Genomic DNA, 17,304 nt, shown 5'->3' with positions numbered 1-17,304 from the left:
AGTCTCTCTCTCCGCCATGTCCCTTCTCTCCTCTCTTTCCCTGGTCTCCTCTGTGCATTGCAGTCTCTCTCTCCGCCATGTCCCTTCTCTCCTCTCTTTCCCTGGTCTCCTCTGTGCATTGCAGTCTCTCTCTCCGCCATGTCCCTTCTCTCCTCTCTTTCCCTGGTCTCCTCTGTGCATTGCAGTCTCTCTCTCCGCCATGTCCCTTCTCTCCTCTCTTTCCCTGGTCTCCTCTGTGCATTGCAGTCTCTCTGCCATGTCCCTTCTCTCCCCTCTTTCTCCGGTCTCCTGTGTGCATTGCACTCTCTCTGCTGTGTCCCCTCTCAGTCCTCTGTCCCTACTGTCTCTCTTCTGTGAATTGCACTCTCTCTATGTCATGCCCATCTTCTCTCCTCCACTGTCTCTCTCCTCTGTGCCGTTCCCTGCTTCTGTGTCCTTTCTCTCTCATCTATGCCATGATCTCTCCACTGTGTCCTCTGTCTCTTCTCTTTGCCCTGATTTCTAGAGGTGGGCGGAATGCACAGAATTTGACTGCGGAATTCAGTAAAGTTACATAAAAACTCAGCAAGATTCCACAGAGTTCTGTCAATGGTTGGAAATCGGCCTGTGATTTAGCAATGCTAGCACCACAATAAACATCAGAGCAAATGGCACCGCACGGTGTGCCAAACGCGCAGCTACTACACTAGATGTTGGTGCCACTTGAGTAGAATCTGACCGCGAACAGTCATGACCACCCCGACCGCCCATGTTAGAATTTCCTTCTAGCGCCCAGAAATCGAGCTAGGGGGGGGGGAGGGGGAGGGGGGGGCGGGCAAATCTTGCTCGCACTCGCCATCTAAACCATTCTGCAACCACGAATGTCAAACAATTCCCCCTCAGCGGAATATCCCGCCCACCCCTACTGATCTCTCTGCTGTGTCTCTGCTCCGTCTCCTCTGTGCCTACTCTTGTGCTGTGCCCTCCCTCTCCTGTGCCCTGATCTCTCTGCCGTGTGCTCTCTCTCTCTCTCTCTCTCTCTCTCTCACTATTCGATGCTCTGATCTCTCTGCTGTGTCCCCTCTCTCTCTCTCTCCCTTCTAGGCTCTGATCTCTCTGCTGTGTCCTCTCTCCCTCTCCCTTCTATGCTCCAATCTCTCTGCTGTGTCTTCTCTCTCTCTCTCTCTCTCTCTCTCTCTTCTATGCTCTTATCTCCCTGCTGTGTCCTCTCTCCCGCTCCCTTCTATACTCTGATCTCTCTGCTGTGCCGCTCTCCCTTCTATGCTCTTATCTCTCTGCTGTGTCTTCTCTCTCTCTCTCTCTCTGTCTCTCTCTCTCTCTCTTTCTCTCTCTTCTATGCTCTGATCTCTCTGCTGTGTCCTCTCTTCTGTGCTCTGATCTCTGTGCTGTGTCCTCTCTCTCTCTCTCTCTCTCCTATGCTCTGGTTTCTCTGCTGTGTCCTCTCTCTCTCTTCTATGTTCTGCTCTCTCTGCTGTGTCCTCTCTCTCTCTCTCTTCTATGTTCTGCTCTCTCTGCTGTGTCCTCTCTCTCTCTCTCTTCTATGCTCTGATCTCTCTGCTGTGTCCTATCTCCCTCTCCCTTCTATGCTCCAATCTCTCTGCTGTGTCTTCTCTCTCTCTCTCTCTTCTATGCTCTTATCTCCCTGCTGTGTCCTCTCTCCCGCTCCCTTCTATACTCTGATCTCTCTGCTGTGCCCCTCTCCCTTCTATGCTCTTATCTCTCTGCTGTGTCTTCTCTCTCTCTCTCTCTTTCTCTCTCTTCTATGCTCTGATCTCTCTGCTGTGTCCTCTCTTCTCTGCTCTGATCTCTGTGCTGTGTCCTCTCTCTCTCTTTCTCTCTCTCTCTCCTATGCTCTGGTTTCTCTGCTGTGTCCTCTCTCTCTCTCTTCTATGTTCTGCTCTCTCTGCTGTGTCCTCTCTCTCTCTCTCTTCTATGTTCTGCTCTCTCTGCTGTGTCCTCTCTCTCTCTCTCTTCTATGCTCTGATCTCTCTGCTGTGTCCTCTCTTCTCTGCTCTGATCCCTCTTCTGTGTCCTCTCTCTCTCTTCTATGCTCATATCTCCCTGCTGTGCGCCTCTCTCTCTCTCTCTCTCTCTCCTATGCTCTGATCTCTCTGCAGTGTCCTCTGATCTCTCTCACTATTCGATGCTCTGATCTCCCTGCTGTGTCCTCTCTCTCTCTCTCCCTTGGATCTCTCTGCTGTGTCCTCTCTCTCTCTCCCTTCTAGGCTCTGATCTCTCTGCTGTGTCCTCTCTCTCTCTCTTCTATGCTCTGATCTCCCTGCTGTGCCCCCCCCTCTCTCTCTTTCTTCTAGGCTCTGATCTCTCTGCTATGTCCTCTCTCTCTCTCTCTTCTATGCTCTGATCTCTCTGCTGTGTCCTCTCTCTCTCCCTTCTATGCTCTGATCTCTCTGCTGTGTCCCCTCTCTCTCCCTTCTATGCTCTGATCTCTCTGCTGTGCCCCCTCTCCCTTCTATGCTCTCATCTCTCTGCTGTGTCCTCTCTCTCTCTCCCTTCCAGGCTCTGATCTCTATGCTGTATCCTCTCTCTCTCTCTTCCTTCTAGGCTTTGATCTCTCTGCTGTGTCCTCTCTCTCTCTCTCTCTCTCTTCTATGCTCTGATCTCTCTGCTATGTCCTCTCTCTCTCTCTCTCTCTTCTATGCTCTGATCTCTCTGCTGTGTCCCCTCTCTCTCCCTTCTAGGCTCTGATCTCTCTGCTGTGTCCCCTCTCTCTCCCTTCTAGGCTCTGATCTCTATGCTGTGTCCTCTCTCTCTCTTCCTTCTAGGCTTTGATCTCTCTGCTGTGTTCTGTCTCTCCATTCTATGCTCTGATTTCTCTGCTGTGCCCCCTCTCCCTTATATGCGCTGATCTCCCTGCTGTGTCCTCTCTCTCTCTCTCTCCCTTCTATGCTCTGATCTCTCTGCTGTGTCCTCTCTCTCTTCTTTGCTCTGATCTCTCTGTTGTGTCCTCTCTTCTCTCCTCTGATCTCTCTGCTGTGTCCTCTCTCTCTCTCTCTCTTCTATGCTCTGATCTCCCTGCTGTGTCCTCTCTCTCTCTCTTCTATGCTCTGATCTCCCTGCTGTGTCCTCTCTCTCTCTCTCTCTCTCTCTCTCCCTTCTATGCTCTGATCTCTCTGCTGTGTCCTCTCTTCTCTCCTCTGATCTCCCTGCTGTGTCCTCTCTCTCTCTCTCTCTTCTATGCTCTGATCTCCCTGCTGTGTCCTCTCTCTCTCTCCCTTCTATGCTCTGATCTCTCTGCTGTGTCCTTTCTTCTCTGCTCTGATCTCTCTGCTGTGTCCTCTCTCTCTCTCTCTTCTATGCTCTTATCTCCCTGCTGTGTCCTCTCGCTCTCTCTCTCTTTTATGCTCTGATCTCTCTGCTGTGTCCTAGCTCTCTCTTCTATGCTCTGATCTCTCTGCTGTGTCCTCTCGCTCTCTCTCTCTTCTATGCTCTGATCTCCCTGCTGTGTCCTCTCGCTCTCTCTCTCTCTCCTATGCTCTGATCTCTCTGCTGTGTCCTCTCTCTCCTTTGCTCTGATCTCTCTGCTGTGTCCTCTCTCTCTCATTTGCTCTGATCTCCCTGCTGTGTCCTCTCTCTCTCTCTCTCTCCCTTCTATGCTCTGATCTCTCTGCTGTGTCCTCTCGCTCTCTCCCTTCTATGCTCTGATCTCTCTGCTGTGTCCCCTCTCTCTCCTTTGCTCTGATCACTCTGCTGTGTCCTCTCTTCTCTCCTCTGATCTCTCTGCTGTGTCCTCTCTTTCTCTCTCTCCCATGCTCTGATCTCTCTGCTGTGTCCTCTCTTTCTCTCTCTCCCATGCTCTGATCGCTCTGCTCTCCCACCAGTCCTAGTCTCTTCCCTCCCCGCACTCTTCCACCCGTACAATGGTATCATCCTTTGCTCCTCCGGTGCTGTCTCTCCCCTGCTCTCCCCAGACCTTGCACTCTCTGCTGTGTCTCTGTTTTCTCACAGTAATGTCCTTTGCTTTGCGTTCCTGCCTCTGCCTCGTCGCCAGCACTCTCGCTCTCTTGTCTCTCTGTCTCTCTGCTGCCTTTCTCCCCCTTCCACCACTCATTACTTAACCATCGGTCTCTCTCGGGTTTGCCTATTCCCGTCTCGCTGTCTCTGGTCTGACCTGACCTCGTGCCTCACTTCTCTCCCCTGCCATCTCTTCTCCCCTCTGCCCCGGCTGTCTCTCTTCTCTGTCATCTGGTCTCCTGTTCTCTCACCTCCGCGCTGCCGCTGTCTCTCACCTGATCTTGGTTTTTCCTCCCTGTGGCCTCTTTATCTGTGATGTCTCTCTCTGATCCCTCCTTCTGTGATCTCCTCTGTTGCCTCTCCCTGTTCTCGCCTCTGAGTGTCTCCTCCATACCCTGGGGCTGGCTCTTTTTGTCACCTGCTGTCTCCTTTCTTTCCCTGCCGTCTCCTTGTTTGTGCGGTCTCTTTATCTGTGCTCTCTCTCCCTCCTTCTGTTATATCTCCTACTTCCTCTTCTCTGTTCTCCCCTCTGTATGTCTCCTCTGTGCCCTGGCTCGCTTTGTTGTCTCCTGCTGTCTCCTCTCAGTCCCTGCCATCTCTTCACCTGTGCTATCTCTTTATCTGTGCTGTCTCTCTCTCTGATCTCTCCTTCCCCCCTCCACCTGTGATCTTTTCTCTTGTCTCTCCTCTGTTGTCCCTCCAAGTATCTCCTCAGTCCCTCCCCTGGGCTCGCTCTTATTGTCTCCTGCTGTTTCCTCTCATTCCCTGCCGTCTCTTTATCTGTGCTGTCTGTCTCTGCTCTCTCATTCCTCCTGTGATATTTCTTGTTGCCTCTCCTCTGTTCTCGCTCTGCTCTCCTCTCTAAGTGTCTCCTCAGTCCCTCCCCTGGACTCGCTCTTTGTGTCTCCTGCTTTCTCCTCTCAGTCCCTGCCGTCTCTTTATCTGTGCTGTCTGTCTCTCTGATCTCTCCTTTCTCCCTCCTGCGATATCTCCTCTTGTCTCTCCTCTGTTCTCTCCTCTACGTGTCTTCTCTGTCCCTCCCCCGGGATCGCTCCCTATGTCTCATGATGTCTCCTCTCATTCCCTGCCGTCTCTTTATCTGTGTTGTCGGTCTCTGCTCTCTCTCCCCTTCTGTGATATCTCCTGTTGCCTCTCCTCTGTTCTCGCTTTGTTCTCCCCTCTAAGTGCCTCCTCTGTCACCCCCCCCCCCCCCCCGTCGCTTCCTTTGTCTCCTGCTGTCTCCTCTGGTCCCTGCCGTCTCTTTTCATCCTCTCCTGCACCTGTTCTCTCTCCTACGTCCCTTCCCTCCCCTGCTGTCTCTTCTTCATCGGATGTCCTCTCCCCACCCCAACCTCTTCTCCCGCCTGTCTCCACGCCCCCAGCCCCACCAGTCCCCCCCATGAAGAGACACACCCACCTGCCCTGTCCCCCACTCCCTCCAGCCTCCAGCCGCCCCTCGTCAGACAGGAGGGTATATGGGGGGAGGAGCGGGGGGGTTGATGTCACAATATCAGCTGTATACTTCCAGTGCAAATGCTGCGTGCACGCACCACACCACAGGGGCACTCTCCACACCGGCTGTACACACACTGACAGCTGTACACGTCCGACCGGCCGTGCACAAACGTGCCTCAGTGTTAGCTGCACACTTACACTGCACAGGCTGCGTGCACGCACCACACCACAGGGGCACTCTCCACACCGGCTGTACACACACTGACAGCTGTACACGTCCGACCGGCCGTGCACAAACGTGCCTCAGTGTTAGCTGCACCCTTACACTGCACAGGCTGCGTGCACGCACCACACCTGGAGTACACTCTCCACACCGGCTGTGCACGCGCACACACACACTGCATCAGCTGTACGCACACTCGCAGCTGTACACGTCTGACCGGCCGTGCACAAACGTGCCTCAGTGTTAGCTGCACACTTACACTGCACAGGCTGCGTGCACGCACCACACCACAGGGGCACTCTCCACACCGGCTGTACACACACTGACAGCTGTACACGTCCGACCGGCCGTGCACAAACGTGCCTCAGTGTTAGCTGCACACTTACACTGCACAGGCTGCGTGCACGCACCACACCACAGGGGCACTCTCCACACCGGCTGTACACACACTGACAGCTGTACACGTCCGACCGGCCGTGCACAAACGTGCCTCAGTGTTAGCTGCACCCTTACACTGCACAGGCTGCGTGCACGCACCACACCTGGAGTACACTCTCCACACCGGCTGTGCACGCGCACACACACACTGCATCAGCTGTACGCACACTCGCAGCTGTACACGTCTGACCGGCCGTGCACAAACGTGCCTCAGTGTTAGCTGCACACTTACACTGCACAGGCTGCGTGCACGCACCACACCTGGAGTACACTCTCCACACCGGCTGTGCACGCGCACACACACACTGCATCAGCTGTACGCACACTCGCAGCTGTACACGTCTGACCGGCCGTGCACAAACGTGCCTCAGTGTTAGCTGCACCCTTACACTGCACAGGCTGCGTGCACGCACCACACCTGGAGTACACTCTCCACACCGGCTGTGCACGCGCACACACACACTGCATCAGCTGTACGCACACTCGCAGCTGTACACGTCTGACCGGCCGTGCACAAACGTGCCTCAGTGTTAGCTGCACACTTACACTGCACAGGCTGCGTGCACGCACCACACCTGGAGTACACTCTCCACACCGGCTGTGCACGCGCACACACACACTGCATCAGCTGTACGCACACTCGCAGCTGTACACGTCTGACCGGCCGTGCACAAACGTGCCTCAGTGTTAGCTGCACCCTTACACTGCACAGGCTGCGTGCACGCACCACACCTGGAGTACACTCTCCACACCGGCTGTGCACGCGCACACACACACTGCATCAGCTGTACGCACACTCGCAGCTGTACACGTCTGACCGGCCGTGCACAAACGTGCCTCAGTGTTAGCTGCACACTTACACTGCACAGGCTGCGTGCACGCACCACACCACAGGGGCACTCTCCACACCGGCTGTACACACACTGACAGCTGTACACGTCCGACCGGCCGTGCACAAACGTGCCTCAGTGTTAGCTGCACACTTACACTGCACAGGCTGCGTGCACGCACCACACCACAGGGGCACTCTCCACACCGGCTGTACACACACTGACAGCTGTACACGTCCGACCGGCCGTGCACAAACGTGCCTCAGTGTTAGCTGCACCCTTACACTGCACAGGCTGCGTGCACGCACCACACCTGGAGTACACTCTCCACACCGGCTGTGCACGCGCACACACACACTGCATCAGCTGTACGCACACTCGCAGCTGTACACGTCTGACCGGCCGTGCACAAACGTGCCTCAGTGTTAGCTGCACACTTACACTGCACAGGCTGCGTGCACGCACCACACCACAGGGGCACTCTCCACACCGGCTGTACACACACTGACAGCTGTACACGTCCGACCGGCCGTGCACAAACGTGCCTCAGTGTTAGCTGCACACTTACACTGCACAGGCTGCGTGCACGCACCACACCACAGGGGCACTCTCCACACCGGCTGTACACACACTGACAGCTGTACACGTCCGACCGGCCGTGCACAAACGTGCCTCAGTGTTAGCTGCACCCTTACACTGCACAGGCTGCGTGCACGCACCACACCTGGAGTACACTCTCCACACCGGCTGTGCACGCGCACACACACACTGCATCAGCTGTACGCACACTCGCAGCTGTACACGTCTGACCGGCCGTGCACAAACGTGCCTCAGTGTTAGCTGCACACTTACACTGCACAGGCTGCGTGCACGCACCACACCTGGAGTACACTCTCCACACCGGCTGTGCACGCGCACACACACACTGCATCAGCTGTACGCACACTCGCAGCTGTACACGTCTGACCGGCCGTGCACAAACGTGCCTCAGTGTTAGCTGCACCCTTACACTGCACAGGCTGCGTGCACGCACCACACCTGGAGTACACTCTCCACACCGGCTGTGCACGCGCACACACACACTGCATCAGCTGTACGCACACTCGCAGCTGTACACGTCTGACCGGCCGTGCACAAACGTGCCTCAGTGTTAGCTGCACACTTACACTGCACAGGCTGCGTGCACGCACCACACCTGGAGTACACTCTCCACACCGGCTGTGCACGCGCACACACACACTGCATCAGCTGTACGCACACTCGCAGCTGTACACGTCTGACCGGCCGTGCACAAACGTGCCTCAGTGTTAGCTGCACCCTTACACTGCACAGGCTGCGTGCACGCACCACACCTGGAGTACACTCTCCACACCGGCTGTGCACGCGCACACACACACTGCATCAGCTGTACGCACACTCGCAGCTGTACACGTCTGACCGGCCGTGCACAAACGTGCCTCAGTGTTAGCTGCACACTTACACTGCACAGGCTGCGTGCACGCACCACACCACAGGGGCACTCTCCACACCGGCTGTACACACACTGACAGCTGTACACGCCTGACCGGCCGTGCACAAACGTGCCTCAGTGTTAGCTGCACACTTACACTGCACAGGCTGCGTGCACGCACCACACCACAGGGGCACTCTCCACACCGGCTGTACACACACTGACAGCTGTACACGTCTGACCGGCCGTGCACAAACGTGCCTCAGTGTTAGCTGCACCCTTACACTGCACAGGCTGCGTGCACGCACCACACCTGGAGTACACTCTCCACACCGGCTGTGCACGCGCACACACACACTGCATCAGCTGTACGCACACTCGCAGCTGTACACGTCTGACCGGCCGTGCACAAACGTGCCTCAGTGTTAGCTGCACACTTACACTGCACAGGCTGCGTGCACGCACCACACCTGGAGTACACTCTCCACACCGGCTGTGCACGCGCACACACACACTGCATCAGCTGTACGCACACTCGCAGCTGTACACGTCTGACCGGCCGTGCACAAACGTGCCTCAGTGTTAGCTGCACACTTACACTGCACAGGCTGCGTGCACGCACCACACCTGGAGTACACTCTCCACACCGGCTGTGCACGCGCGCACACACACTGCATCAGCTGTACGTCTGACCCGCCGTGCTCGCACATACAACAGTGTTAGCTGTACGCTTCCAGTGCCCAGGCTGCGTGCACGCACCACACCGGCTGTACACACACTCACTGCATCAGCTGTACACACACTGACAGCTGTATTCGTCTGCCCGACTGCTGGAGAGACACATCTCGAAATGAGTGTGCACACACACCAGCGATCTGCATGGACTCACCACGGTGGGTGTGTACCCACCCGACACTGGCTGCAGACGTGCACACTCAGCTGCGCAGACACATCTCAGCAATGTACACAAGAGGAAAAAGTGCACAGTACTAAACAGACTGCCTGTGCACACACCTACTCAGGCACACACCGTACTCTGCTCATGCACACACACACAAACACTCAGGCACGCACACCTCCTTGCTCGTGCACACACATACTCAGTTATATATACTACCCTGCTCGTGCACACACATACTCAGGCACACACTACCCCGCTCGTGCACACACATACTCAGGCACACACTACCCTGCTCGAGCACTCACACTACTCAGCCACGTGCACTACCCTGCTCATGCACGCACATACTCAGACACACACACTGCGGCACACACACTACCCTGTTCGTGCATACACATACTCAAGCACGCACACTACCTTGCTCGTGCACACTCAGTTACATATACTACCCTGCTCGTGCACACGCAAACTCAGAGACACACACTATCCTGCTCATGTACGCACATACTCAGGCACACACTCTACTCTGCTCGTGCACGGCCATACTCAGGAATTCACCCTACCCTGCTCGTGCACGCACATATTCAGGCACACACACTACCGTGCTCGTGCACGCACATACTCAGGCACACACACTACCGTGCTCGTGCACGCACATACTCAGGCACACACTACCCTACTCGTGCACGCACATACTCAGCACACACTACCCTGCTCGTGCACGCACATACTCAGGCACACACACTACCCTGCTCGTGCCCACAACTCACAACAGTGAGATCAGCTACATAGGACAGGCAAACACTGAAACACTGGAAGGAGTCTGAGGGTCGCCTGAGTCACTGTGGGGGGTGGGGGGACTGGGAGGGGGGTTAGGGCGCACGGGTCACCAGCAGCGCTCGGGCTGCCCCCAAACACCAGCACGTTACATGGCCCGTAGCTGTTACACAACCGCAAACTCACCGTGACGGTGCACAGACACACCAGCGATACTCACTACATGTGCACTGAGTACTACTGTTGTGTGCATACACACATCGCTGAGTACAGACACACCCGGGAGATGTGAAGACACTGCGTTCTGCACACTCACCGCTGGAGGCTCACACTCCACAGTGAATGTGCACAATCCCGCGTGCACATGCACACACCGAGTGCACAGTACGAAGACACACCAACGATACTCAAGAGCACACGTACAGCCACACTACACGTGCACTCACTACAGCTGTTGTGTGCATACACACACTGGGTCCAGCAACACAAGCAGGAGTTGTAAACACACTCCGCATTGTGTACATGCGCCCCACTGGAGGCTCACGCTTCACAGTGAATGTGCATAACCCCGCGCCTCTGTGCACGTACTCCGCGTGCACAGTGTGCACAGACACCCTGCACGTGCTGTGCAGCATCCTACTGGGCTCAGAATATCAACGTGGGCGTGGCTGGCAATGGGGGGGGGGGGGGGGGAGGGGGTGCCAGAACCGCATATGCCTCGCTGTCTGCCCGCACATGCCCCCTGTCTACACGCACATGCCCCCTGTCTGCCCCAGCCTGCTCATTGTCTGCCCGCACATGCCCCACTGTCTGCCCACCCATGCCCCCTGTCTACCTGCACATGCCCCCTATCTGCTGCATATGCCCCCTGTCTGCACCAGCCTGCTCCTTGTCTGCCCGCACATGGCCCCCTGTGTGCCCGCACATGCCCCCTGTCTACCCCAGCCTGCTCCTTGTCTGCCCGCACATGCCCCTGTCTGCCCGCACATGCCCCCGTCTACACGTACATGCCCCTTGTCTAACCCAGCCTGCCCCCTGACTGCCCGCCCATGCACACCTGTGTGCCCGCCCATGCCCCGTATCTGCCCGCACATGCCTCTGTGTGCCCCCCTGGCACCCTGGTAGGAATACCCCTTCTCTGGAGTCCGGCAGACTCACTGCACCAGCGGCAGGAACATAAGGGGCGCGGAAGCAAACACTGAAAGGGCAAAGCCCCCCCCCCCCCTACTCTACAGCCCCCACATCGGACAGCAGCTGCACAGGCTAGCTGGAGCGTGCATGAGGGCTGTGGATACAACACAGTAGTGCGACGCCCCCGCCCCCCGGTACCACAGCCCCCCATCTCTGAATGCTGCCCAGCAGATACCTCCCCCATACCATGCCCCCCACCTCTGAAGGCAGCTGCGCAGAGAGGTCAGAAACAAACACCGAATGGGGCAGAGGGGCGCCCTATTCGCACATGCCACAGCCCCCCATCTCTGAATTCAGCTGCACAGGACGTACTTACCCCCACCCCATACCACAGCCCCTACCCCTGAAGGCAGCTGCACATGAGCTACTTGCACCCCCATACCACAACCCCCACCTCTGAGGGCAGCTGCACAGAAAGGCAGAACCCAACACGTGCACATGGGGGTTCCGGCAACCTCGAACATACGAGGGCAGCACAAGCAGCACAGCCCCCCCCCCACCTCTCCCCCCCCCCCCCCCCAGGGGCAGCTTCTGCCACCCGACCCACCGGTCCATACAGGTGCCTTTCCTCACCTGGGAGCTGCCAGGATGCCAGGCTGCCCTCGCCGCTGCCATTGCCAAAGCCCATGGTGTACATCCAGCTGGGTGCGGTGGGCATCGGGGGTGGCACAAGTCAGACGGGAGAATGGGCACCCCAGGGCCGAGAGCGCAGAGTCCGGGGCTCCGGCAGGTCTCCTCTCCACATCCTTCTCCCCCTCACTCCAGGAACGGCGCTGGCACCTGAGGATCCATGCCAACTGTCCGTGGTTTTGAGATCTATCACTCACTCCAAAGTAGGTCGAAGGGCAAATGTCTCTAAATCTGCGTCTCCTCGGTTATAAGAGTTGGGATCTGTGGGGCAACGCGCTGCCCTTTAGGCGGGGCTCGCTGGGGCACCTCTGTGTCCCTCCGTCCAGGGCAGGTCCCTCCGTGCCACAGCACTCACTCCAGAACTCCGCTGTGGCCCCAGTCCAAGACGGGGTCCTCTGTGTCCCTGAGTTCTGGGCTCCTCTGTGTCCCTCAGTCCTGGGCTCCTCTGTGTCTCCCTCAGTTCTGGGCTCCTCTGTGTCCCTGAGTTCTGGGCTCCTCTGTGTCCCTCAGTCCTGGGCTCCTCTGTGTCCCTCAGTTCTGGGCTCCTCTGCGTCCCTCAGTCCTGTACTCTGTGTCCCTCAGTCCTGGGCTCTTCTGTGTCCCTCAGTCCTGTACTCCTCTTTGTCCCTCAGATCTGGGCTCCTCTGTGTCCCTCAGTCCTGTACTCTGTGTCCCTCAGTCATGGGCTCCTCTGTGACCCTCAGTCTTGTACTCCTCTGTGTCCCTCAGTCATGGGCTCCTCTGTGACCCTCAGTCTTGTACTCCTCTGTGTCCCTCAGTTCTGGGCTCCTCTGTGTCCCTCAGTTCTGGGCTCCTCTGTGTCCCTCAGTCCTGGGTTCTGTGTCCCTCAGTCCTGGGCTCCTCTGTGTCCCTCAGTTCTGGGCTCTGTGTCCCTCAGTTCTGGGCTCCTCTATGCCCTCCCTCCAGTGCTCCTCTGCGGCCCCTCACTCCAGGGCCCTCACACCACAGGTCTCCGCAGCTCCTCACCCTCAGGTGCCCGAGGAGCCCTCAGTCTCGCGCCTCCTGCATCCCTCACTGCTCACAGATGTGTCTCACATCCCAGTGAGGAGCAGACTAGAGCCAGGGACTCCCCCCCTCCTGGAGCCAGGGCCATGATGTAATGTGCCGCCAGCCAATCAGGTGGCTTCTCAGCCAGCAGCCTACCTGGACCCGCCCCCAACCTCAGCTTTCACCTGGGGGGGCTCAAAGCTCAGACTGGTCCTGAGCCCCCCACCTCACAGCGGTCCACACCTTCACCTGCCCCACCTGGGGGTCTCCCACATCTCACATGGGGGCGGGGGCAAGGGTTTGTCTTAGGTCACACTGCCCCGGAGCCCCCACCTGACTGCGATTCACACCTTCTCCTGCCCCACCTAGGGGTCTCTCACATGGGGGGGGGGGGGGGGCTAGGGCTGGTCTTAGGTCACACTGCCCGGAGCCCCCACCTCACTGCGGTGCACACCTTCACCTGCCCCACCTGGGGATCTCTCACATGGGGGGGGGGGGGGGGGGGCAAGGTTTCATCTAAGGTCACACTACTCCTGAGCCCCCACCTGACTGCGGTTCACACCTTCACCTGCCCCACCTGGGGATCTCTCACATGGGGGAGGGGGGGGGGGGGCTAGGGCTGGTCTTAGGTCACACTGCCCGGAGCCCCCACCTCACTGCGGTGCACACCTTCACCTGCCCCACCTGGGGATCTCTCACATGGGGGGGGGGGGGGGCAAGGTTTCATCTAAGGTCACACTACTCCTGAGCCCCCACCTGACTGCGGTTCACACCTTCACCTGCCCCACCTGGGGATCTCTCACATGGGGGGGGGGGCAAGGTTTCATCTAAGGTCACACTACTCCTGAGCCCCCACCTCACTGCGGTGCACACCTTCACCTGCCCCACCTGGGGATCTCTCACATGGGGGGGGGGCAAGGGTTCATCTAAGGTCACACTACTCCTGAGCCCCCACCTGACTGCGGTTCCCGCCTTCACCTGCCCCACCTGAGGGTCTCTCACTGGGGAGGTCAGAGGGCACAGTGCCTGCCCTCCACCCCACCAGAGGGTGGGTGGTTTATACCCCAGGCAAATGCCCTACTCGCCCCCCTCCACACCTGAGGGTCTCTCACTGGGGCCGTCAGAGGGCACTGCCCTGCCCTTCAGCGGGTGTCTCTGCGGAGAGGGTCTGCGGGGCAGGGAGGTGCCATCTGCTCCCACCGCAGGGTCTCTCACCTGCGGGGGTTCGGGGGAGGGTCTTACACCTCACTGACCCAACCTTACCGCCTCTGTGTCTGCCCTACTGTGCACATCTCACCAGGACGCTCAGGGGGGCAGGTGCGCCCTCCTTCTTTTGTATCATTCATCAGTCTCCTTGCTCTCTCTCCTTCACTTCTTGACTCCCCGCCACCTCTTCATGTTCTCAGCTCCCTCCGTTCACACCTTGCCCCCCCCCCCGGCATGCCTCTCTTGTTGCCCCCCCCCCACCCACCCGCACTGCCCCCCGCCCCTGCCGCATTCTTCCTTCTCACAGACTTCTGGGCTTCAGTCCTTCTCTCTCCCCTCTAGTTTCTCTCTCCCTCACACTCCTTCCTATCGTTGTATTTCCCTCCCCACTCCCTATTCCTCCCCCCGTCTCCTTCCTCTCCGTCCAACCCCCCACCCCTCCTCTTCCCCCACCCTGCTCTCTAAACCGGCTCGGATCATTTCCCTTCTCTACTCCCCCCTTCTCAGACCTTTACCCCCACTTTACTTTCACCCCTTTCTTTAACTCTTTACTCTCCCCCCCCCCCCCTATGCTAGCCCCCCAAGTCTTGTACCCGCCTCTGATCAGCCCTCACCTCCTGTGCCCAATGCAATCTTTGTCTGTGAATAAACTCTGCTCCATGCGGGCACCCCCGCCTCCCTCCGGTGCCACCCTCACCCTTGCGTCAAACCAGGGCCTCGAAGAGCTATAAAAACTGCCGGTCCCAGAAGTGCAGACACAGAATGATGTGTGCGCGCTGCGCGCCACCGAGGACCAGCAGGACGGAAACAGTACAGTCACCCGGGTGGCACAAACCTGCGCGCCCTGTGCCAACGCTGGCCCCACCCGGGTCACCGTTCATCCCTGGTACCAGGACCCCTGGCTCCCTATGAACACCTACCTCATACTAAGACCCCCCCCCCCCCCAACCTTCCCTGGCACATCCATGTGTCGCTGGGACAACCAGGACCCCCACCTTCCCTGGCACCCCCATGTGAACCTACGTCTTCGTAGGACCCCAACGTTCCCTGGCACCCCAATGTGCAGCTACATCATACCAGGACACCCACCTTCCCTGTCACCCCCCTGAGCAGCTATGACTATCCAGGACCCCGAGCCCCCTCTCAGCCGCCGCCCCCCCATGTGCCCCATGTGTGGGGCAGGTAGGGCAGAGCAGACCAGACCAGCGCTGCCAGAGGGGGAACACCCCGGCCCAGGATGGACAAGAGATGATGAGGCGCCGCGAGGTACACCACAGCATAGCAGCGCTACATCCAGCCAAACAAGGGTTGTCCAGGCACTGTCTTCACTGAAACTCCTATTAATCTCAGACATTGCAAACTGCAATCAGATAACACGTATGGCAAAGTACAGATAACATGTCAAGTAACATTGAACACGTTACAAATAAACAATGCATAAAACATGTTAGCGTCGGGCTGGCTAAAGCAGCGGGCTTCAAGCCGCTAGAGTGGGGGCTCAGAGGCAGGCGCACAAGGGAACCAGGGAGGACCGACACCTTCTCAGAGTCTACAAAATACTGGGACCACAAGAGATGTTCGCCAAAATACTTGACAAAACGCGCAGTTAAAAGAGAGTCTAAGCCTCACAACAGTGTCTGAAATGTTAAAAAAATATGGACGTGAAATAATGGAAAGTAAAAATCAACACACTACTTTATTACAATAAGTTGCACATATTACACCCCCGGCACGAATGTCCCACAGGCGCACTGTCTTCTCACTCACAAAATATTCACAATAATACAAAAAAAAACAGAGCATTGTTTTTTTCAAAATGCTCCGGTCTTCCTCGTGACTTAATTGCGATAGACTGAATTCAAGAAACATTGAAAACCACACCTGGATACAGTGGGGGGCACATCCACAAACTAACCGCTGCGCCATAGTTACAAGCAGCACCAACCCACTTTTTGTGGCGTTACGCCTCCTTGTAAATATGGCCCCTCCCACACAGTGTTCTGCGTCAGAGGAGCGTGCAGTGGGTGTTGCTGTGGGAGCTGCACCGCAGCACCCATTCTTTTCAGCCTGCCTCAGGTTTACGAGGTGTCGTAAACCTGAGGCAGCGAGAAAAACTAACGCCACGGCAGGGGTTGCGTGGCGCAATGAAGAGGAATACTTTTATTCCTCCTCGTTTTTGCTTTTTTCTGTGTGCTGCATTCTGTAGCACGCATAGAAGAAGCAAAACGCCATGACTGATTGTCTACATGCAGGAAGTGACCCCTTCCTGCACATAAACAATCTATCCCCTCAACGCAGACACGCTTGCACTATGGTGCACAGATGCCTGCGTTGGTGCAGGAGCTGAATAATTCAGCGCCGGCGCAGGGGAAACGCAGGGGTGAGTTGTATTCCTCTAAATACGGCGCACCTCTGCGTTTCTGAAGTGGCGCGGAGATGCTATTTTCGGCAAATTGTATGTAAAAAATATTATGATATTATTTTTGGGGGCGGGGCTTGAAAATAAAAGTTTGAAGACCACAGGTTTAAATAAATCAGATCCCCAAAACTTTAGAGGGTAAAACAACCGTGGCTGAGAAGTGGCTTCTCCTTCGAGGACTCAAATGAGCTGCCCTGTGCACCCCCGCGTCTCCCCAGGGGCACCTTAGTTTCTTCAGATAGAACAATCTCTCAAGTTTGTCTCCAGGGGAATTTCATTGCAGTAATATTTAATGTATTTCTTCACTCCTTGAATCAAGGATTTCTGCTTGTCGGGGCCTTTGTTCCAACGCCTTTCAAGACTGCCTCCTCCCTTCATGAGGGGGAAACCCAGTGCTTAATTTGTGCTTGTTGTTTCCGGTGCTAAGCAAAAGGCACACATGGCAAAGACAGAGGAAGAGAAAAACGAAAAAGCGTCACAAAGGGAGAAAGTAGAAAGCTGCAGGAGTGAGCTGAAGGGGCATCAAGTGGCTTTATATGGATTGAAGAGGCCCGAGATGGCTTCAGGATTATGCTTAGTCCGTGTTCACAGATTTAATTGCAGCAGCCAAGTGTTTAAGAGGAGGGCTTTGAGCACCAGCACATTTTTATTTACAAATTAAGCACTGGGGAAACCTCCTCACTCATAAAACTTGTCATAAATTGACATCCAACAAACAAAACAAACAAAATACAGAGTGAGTAAAGAAAGATAATTTTTCCTAATTCTAAACATTAATGTCTTTAATTTATACCTCTATTCGCG

At 56.5% G+C, this 17,304-nt stretch overlaps 1 protein-coding gene across 1 annotated transcript in view; it reads right to left on the bottom strand.

Moving 5' to 3' along the window:
• The window catches only part of CHRM4 (cholinergic receptor muscarinic 4), a 424,975-nt gene extending 411,928 nt beyond the window's left edge, over nucleotides 1-13,047 (bottom strand). Inside the window, exon 1 of the mRNA XM_069221714.1 lies at nucleotides 11,811-13,047. Coding sequence (XP_069077815.1) covers nucleotides 11,811-11,895 — 85 coding nt within the window. The 5' untranslated portion in view covers nucleotides 11,896-13,047. The remainder of the gene's footprint in view (nucleotides 1-11,810) is intronic.
• Between the last annotated feature and the right edge of the window lie 4,257 nt (nucleotides 13,048-17,304).

This window comes from Pleurodeles waltl, chromosome 3_1, assembly GCF_031143425.1.
Source record: "Pleurodeles waltl isolate 20211129_DDA chromosome 3_1, aPleWal1.hap1.20221129, whole genome shotgun sequence".
NCBI classification, from domain to species: Eukaryota; Metazoa; Chordata; class Amphibia; order Caudata; family Salamandridae; genus Pleurodeles; species Pleurodeles waltl.
The sequence above is the reverse complement of the archived record's forward strand: the minus strand, read 5'-3'. Positions and strand labels throughout refer to the sequence as shown.